Genomic DNA, 6,483 nt, shown 5'->3' on the forward strand with positions numbered 1-6,483 from the left:
AACTTGTTTTGCACTTGAATAGTAGGCCTCCGCAGCAGAGTCATGTGAAAAAATAGTTTCAAAATTCCCAAAGTCATTCTAAATCCCTTGAAATAATTAGTGAGACAGACTGAGTCATCAACAAATATAAAACATGCATATTCACAAAAACATGAGCCAAGCATATATGTACTGGACACTATTTGTTCTGCATCAAGCAGACCCATGAACTAATAAGATGTTCTCTTGGATTTTTATCTTCTGGTCCTTGCAAATAAACAATTTTGTCTCTGCTGGTTTCTATAATATCAGTAGCTGTTATTACAAAATCTCTGAAGAATTTCACCATGAAGGAGATTTTGTGATTGGTGCATTTTTCCCACTTCATACATTCCACACCAGGAAGAAAATGCCACATCCAACTATCCCATATTACTATTTGGACAATAACATACAGTAAGTTCAATTACTTATTTTTTTGAGTTCAGAATTCTTATATCTTAGATGGTATAGTCATAAAAATTCACTAATCTTTTATATTTTAGTTTGACAAATTCACTCTTAGAATTTCTAAAGTCTTTTCATCAGTTTTCTTTTCCTTTCAGATTATGTTCCTCACTCAGCGGGAAAGGAAATGGAAACTTCAACTGTGTTCACTTTAGTTTCTTCTTTGATTGTTAACTAAAATCTCTTATTTGTTTTTGTTTTTATGCATCAATGAGTAAACGCTTTTTATTGTTATGATTGCAAGGAAGAATGATTCATTCTCAGCCTATTCTTCTTGTTCTTAGCATTTTGGAAGAACTGATTGCACCTGTAATATTAGATGATGTCACTAAATGCTATGAGTCCTGTGTGAATCTTGTAACACTTGAGTGAAGAGGTTATGTGTGTTACATACAGCTGATTCCAGAGTTAACTACATCACATTTAGAAGTAGAGAATACTTCTATGCAACATAGATATTTCATCTATCTCATGTTTTTGTATAAGTGTTTGTTTGATAATTTAAATTTTAATCTCAGACAGCTTACCTGTGTTTACCTGTTTACTCCTTTGCTTTACAGAATTTCCTCTCATTTTAATATATGTGTCTCCCAAGACTTTGTGACTATAGCAGTTTAATCTTGGTGTTATTTCTTAATTTTACTTAACTAATCCAGGTTAATGAATAATGTCAGACAGGTATTGCTGATGTGGACAAATACATATTGGTTTGTTTCTTAATAAAGTAAAAAAGCTGATTTTATCCAAAACAGAATTCCTTCCCTAAGAATAAATTCTTATGTATGGATGGAATAGGTAGTATGGCATGGAAATAGAACAATACTTCTTATCTATCTCTGTGAACACAAGAAGAAATATGTTAGAAATTGAGAAGCAGAAAAAGACCAAAAGAAATACAGGAAAGATTTAAAAATCTCTAAGAGGGAGTTTGTCAAAATAACAACTAAAAACATCAAATAAAGTATAAAGGTGAATTATGCTCTATGAGACAATACTCTGTGCTTGGTAAAATATTTTGAGGTATTAAGCTATTAAATCAAAGAGAGTGGATGGGAAAATGTTTAGATATGAATTAAAACTTAACTTTTTTGTTGCACACATTAATTTTGAATCATTTTAACATATCAAATATGAGTACATAAAATTTGTTATTTGGATAAAATATTTAATGGTATTTCTAAGATTTTAGGGAATCATATGTTGACTCAAGAGAAATAATACTATCTTGTCATATGCTTAGTAGATGGGGCAACTTTAGTTGTTGGGTAGGCCCTTTTCTATTTTGTCATAATTAATGTTCCTTATAAATCCACCTTTCTGGTGCCCATGACTCTCAGCAATACAGGTATCAATGTATATGTTTATGGGTTTTTCATAATTTGTGTAGCAGAAAGCACTTGACTGTAAAGGCTGTGAGCAACTAGTCTGGTTTTACTCTTCATATTTTGATAAAATTGATATAGCATAAGAATTGNATTCTAGGCGACATTGCTTTAATAGAGTTTATTATTTTACTGGGGCTATGCACCATTGTGTGCAACTTTCATATTAAAAGGCAAGCCAATTTTCTCAAGCATTTCTCATGCAGGTAATGTCATTCTGGATTCTTTCTACCCTGTCTTCTCTCATGTATATGAGCAGTAAATATGGCCCCATTCCTAACTATATTNTGATTCTGAAATGGCTTTATAATTGATCTCACTCTTCCTTTGAATTTATGAAATGCAGTTTTCAGTACAAAATATTGACTGATTTTTAATGCAAACACAATTCCTTCATGGCCTTATTTTTATTTGAATTAACTACAAAAGTTCTTTCTTGGTGGCTACCCTGTTGTAACCTCTTGCCTTCATTCATCACATTTGTACTTGTCCTTGGCAGTAATGTCTTTTATGCTCTCTTTTTCTCTGTGTGTAGTCTAAGGAAGACATAGTCTCCAGCGTTATAGTCAATCAAATTTAAAAATGCAAACAAAANCAGCTCTCACATATNTTGCAGGCTTGCTGCATAAGTTTCTTTGGCAAGTTCACACTNTGGTAAGGACTGGTGGAGGTTTTTGTCAGCACTGTAAGGTTTATTTTATCATTCATCTTCTTGAAGTAGATGAGTGCATCCATCAAAAGCATTCTCATTCTGTATCTAATAAGTAAGATGTACAGTGATTTTACATAAAATATTTCATGGGGAAAATTATAATCTTTCCTGTGGAAGAATATTAAATATTGGGTAAACTATTTCAGAGCATTCATTAGTTACCTAAAACTGTGCATGTGCATGTGCGTGTGTGTGTGTGTGTGTGTGTGTGTGTGTGTGTGCATGTATGCACTCAAAGGGATCCTTCAGTTTGTTTGTGTGTGTGTGAGGATACATGTATGTTCATGTGTATGTTTGAGTTTGTGTGGGCATACCTGTGAGTGGGCATTTGCATATGTGTGAATGCATGACTAGTAAGTTCAAGTCCTCTTGGGCAATTAATGGAAGAAGACTCCATGAAATTTATATGAACAAGAAAGTGTATAAGATTTTGCATATAGAAAATGAAATGGGGAAATTATGCAATCAGTTTATAATCTCAAGAATATAAATGATAAAAATCATTTTCATTTTGAAAATATATTTATGGTAAAGCATATGTTTAAAAAATTAGGTATGCAAATGAGAGTGATCAAGTCTATTTTATTAAAGTTAATCCTGATCATTGTTCTGTGACTGTAGATATTGAGTGAATCTGCTCAATTTGTATTGATTGTTATTCAATTCCCTGCATATACAGAATTCTCAAAAATTATATGTATCTTTAAATTTTTATATGTATTTATTTTAGTATATAGTGTTTATACATGAGAAAATGTCATTGATCTTTTTTCTCAAATTAGGCATCCTAATTATCAAATGTTTTCCTCTAGAATATATTATTTCATTTACATTTTAACTGTATGCTTTCCTTTAAAATACATGTTTGCTAATTTTTATCATTTTGGTTTTTTATATCCAATAACTTTGTTAGCCATTCAAATAAAAATGAAGTTAATTTCAAAACACATGCATGCATTAACAATATAGGATTTTAATTAATTTCTTAGATATACTCAAGTAGGTAGTATAAGCAATTTCCCTATACCCAGCATGCCAGGTTTTAAATCTTGCTTTTTTTGTTCCTGTACCTCTATTGCTTGCCATCATATTAATATTATTATGACTAATTTTCTCTTTCTTTTTGTGTATGTTTGTATCTTTGTTCATGTGTGAATATGTGACCCTTTCATTTTCATAATGATTGAATCTATTCCTTGTGTTAGATTCTCAAGATTTGGATGTTTGTGAGCTGCCTAACATTACTTCTGGGAATCAAACTTGGATTTTCCGGAAAAATGACACCCTTATTTGCTGAGCAAGTCTTCCTCCCCAACATAAAAATGTTCCTTGAAAAATCTTAATAATGATAATATATTTACACTTATTAGAAATTCAGTACATAGATCAAACTCTCCAAAGACCCAAATATTCCAGTAACTACCCTCTTTCCCCATATCTCTCATTTCCAAATTTATGTTTTGTCTGGAGCTATCACAGGACAAGCTAATAACTAGAAGGTGATCTTCCTGAAATGACTTTGCATTAAATAATATCTATGACAAAACTCCAATAGGCAAGGCTTAGGAATAAATCATTTTAGGAAAGATTCCTGCTATTAATATGCTTTTTCTCATAATAATAAACATATATAACAATCAGTATGTATTTGCACATTTCTTTGAGCAGATCTCTGCAGATCCAGGAATGTCAACTTTCCTACAGTGCTGCTATATATACAAATGGGTGATGTCTCCATTCCTTACGATCATCCTATTAGAATTCTTAAAATTAAATTTGTGTTTATTAGCCTTTACTTTTTATAGTTGGACTCCTATTCAGCCCTTTTCTGATAGTCATAAATGCAAGGAGAACGCTGCCAGTCCCCCATGTGTCACTAGTTGATTGCTTCTACATAGTAACCAGACTTACTTTTTCTCAAAGCACATTCCAAGAGTTTGTAAAACAGTTAAGCAAAGATCACAAAAATGGAACTATATTTCAGTATAAGTGCTAGGACAGAAGATAATATTGACTGAATTTATCTACACAAAACTTCACTAATAACTTAGTTATGTTTTTTTTTTTAATTTTCAATAAACCTGTGGAGGTGTGACAGATGATTCTACTGACAGAGAGTTCTTTATAGATGTTATTAAGCAAACTATTAAAGAAAATGGGCATTAACTTTAGAACAAGCCAATTGACTGACTTTCTTGCGTTTCTAAAAATGGTTAGTACTTGTTTTCCAGGAAGGAAACTTTAGATGCGAATGTTTAGGCAGAAAAATATTCCTAATGGATATCCATGTAAACATTCTCTGTTGTAAACTTCTGTATCAATTTATTATTTGATTTTATGTGAGAACTTCTGATGGACATTTTAACATGTGATCATGTACTTTGAAAGATGGATAACTTCTGAGGACCAAGAGAAGAGTCAGAGAAACTCAGGAGTTTTTTTGTTTTGTTTTGTTTTGTTGTTGTTGTTGTTGTTTGACAGAACACTTCTTAGACAAAGAGGAGAAGGAATAATTTGTTTTCACCTGCCTGCTTAGGATCTTTATGCTTTTCCCTATTTTTTAGAAACCTTTCATCAGAAATGTTTTACAACCTTGAGATAAACTCTAAAAATCACTTTTCAAAGTGTCCCTTTTTCTTCCTGAGACATCCACCTAGCAGACTAAAACTTAGAGCTGTGCAGTTCCTGCTGAGATAGATCAAAGGCCTCATTACTTAACCCCTTGTGGCCAGACTACTGATGTCATTCTCCTAAACCTGCAGCCTTTTACCCTCAGAAAGAGCAAGAACATTACTAGGACATTTAAGAAGTTATCATCAGCATTTCACTATAGTTGGAAAGCTAGAATACCTGGAATCGCTCTGACTTTAAAGCCACACTAGAGTCCTACTCTGTACCCTGTCTCCACACTCTAGGTCTGGAGGTTCCATAATCTAAATTGGCTCCTTGGAATGGGAATTTTGAAGAAGGCATGTCAACACAGAGAAGACTATCAGCTAGACCTTGCAGCCCCCTTTATCATGGAGTGTGTGGTTAAGGAGGGTGAGAAATATGAGTTGATACTGCCTAATGCCATCAGCAGAGGCTGATATTGGGTACCATCAGCACCTGCTTTACAACATGAGCCATCAGCAGTGACTTGAAATTGCTTGCTGCCATCAGCACAAGCCCATAGTAGGTGCCATCATAACCTTGTTGTATGAGTAGCATCAGTGCCTATAGTAGGCCAGGAGCCATCAATTCTGGACTTAATTGTCCTCTGTCACAAGGCAGTTCTCCTAGCAGTTCTATTGGGATTTGTCACCATCATTCTTAAACCAAGAGTCATCAGGTCTGGGTTGTGAGCATTTTGTGTATCTCTCAGGATGGAACAAAATGATTCTACCAACAGAGAGTTCTTTACCAATGTTATTAAGAATACTCTTAAATAAACAGGCATTAAAATTAGCACAAGCCACCTGACTGACTTTCTTCAGTTTGTTAAAATGGTCAGTCCTTGGTTTCCAGGAAAGAAACTTTAGTTATGAAAGTATTATTAAAAACAGAGTTAGATAATAACAACTGGATTACAGAGAATGGAGGACTAGGTTGCCCCTTACAGCATTTAGTATTAAGACTGTGCTTAGGAAGGAATTGACAGATGACAAAAAAGCCATATGTGCTCAGGAGTCATTATGTTCACCTTCTTGTGAGGAGAATTGATTACTACTGTCTCCATCAGGATCTAAGAACAATGTTTATTCCTTGATATAAAAGTCTGAGAAAAGTAGCTCAGGAGAACCTAGTGATAAATCAAAAAAGGAAAATCAACCTCTGAAGAGGAATGTGATTCAGAAATGAAACTATCAAAATATAAAAAACATAAGTGGCCTATACAGAAGCATTTAAATATAAGTCATTCCT

The 6,483-nt window shown here is 33.3% G+C and overlaps 1 protein-coding gene across 1 annotated transcript in view; it reads left to right on the top strand.

Moving 5' to 3' along the window:
* The first annotated feature begins 217 nt into the window (after positions 1-217).
* Positions 218-6,483, top strand: part of LOC110315303 (vomeronasal type-2 receptor 116-like) — a 25,599-nt gene continuing 19,333 nt past the window's right edge. The window contains exon 1 of the mRNA XM_021189389.1: positions 218-435. Coding sequence (XP_021045048.1) covers positions 218-435 — 218 coding nt within the window. The remainder of the gene's footprint in view (positions 436-6,483) is intronic.

Source organism: Mus pahari, unplaced genomic scaffold, assembly GCF_900095145.1.
Source record: "Mus pahari unplaced genomic scaffold, PAHARI_EIJ_v1.1 scaffold_8599_1, whole genome shotgun sequence".
In the NCBI taxonomy this organism is placed as follows: Eukaryota; Metazoa; Chordata; class Mammalia; order Rodentia; family Muridae; genus Mus; species Mus pahari.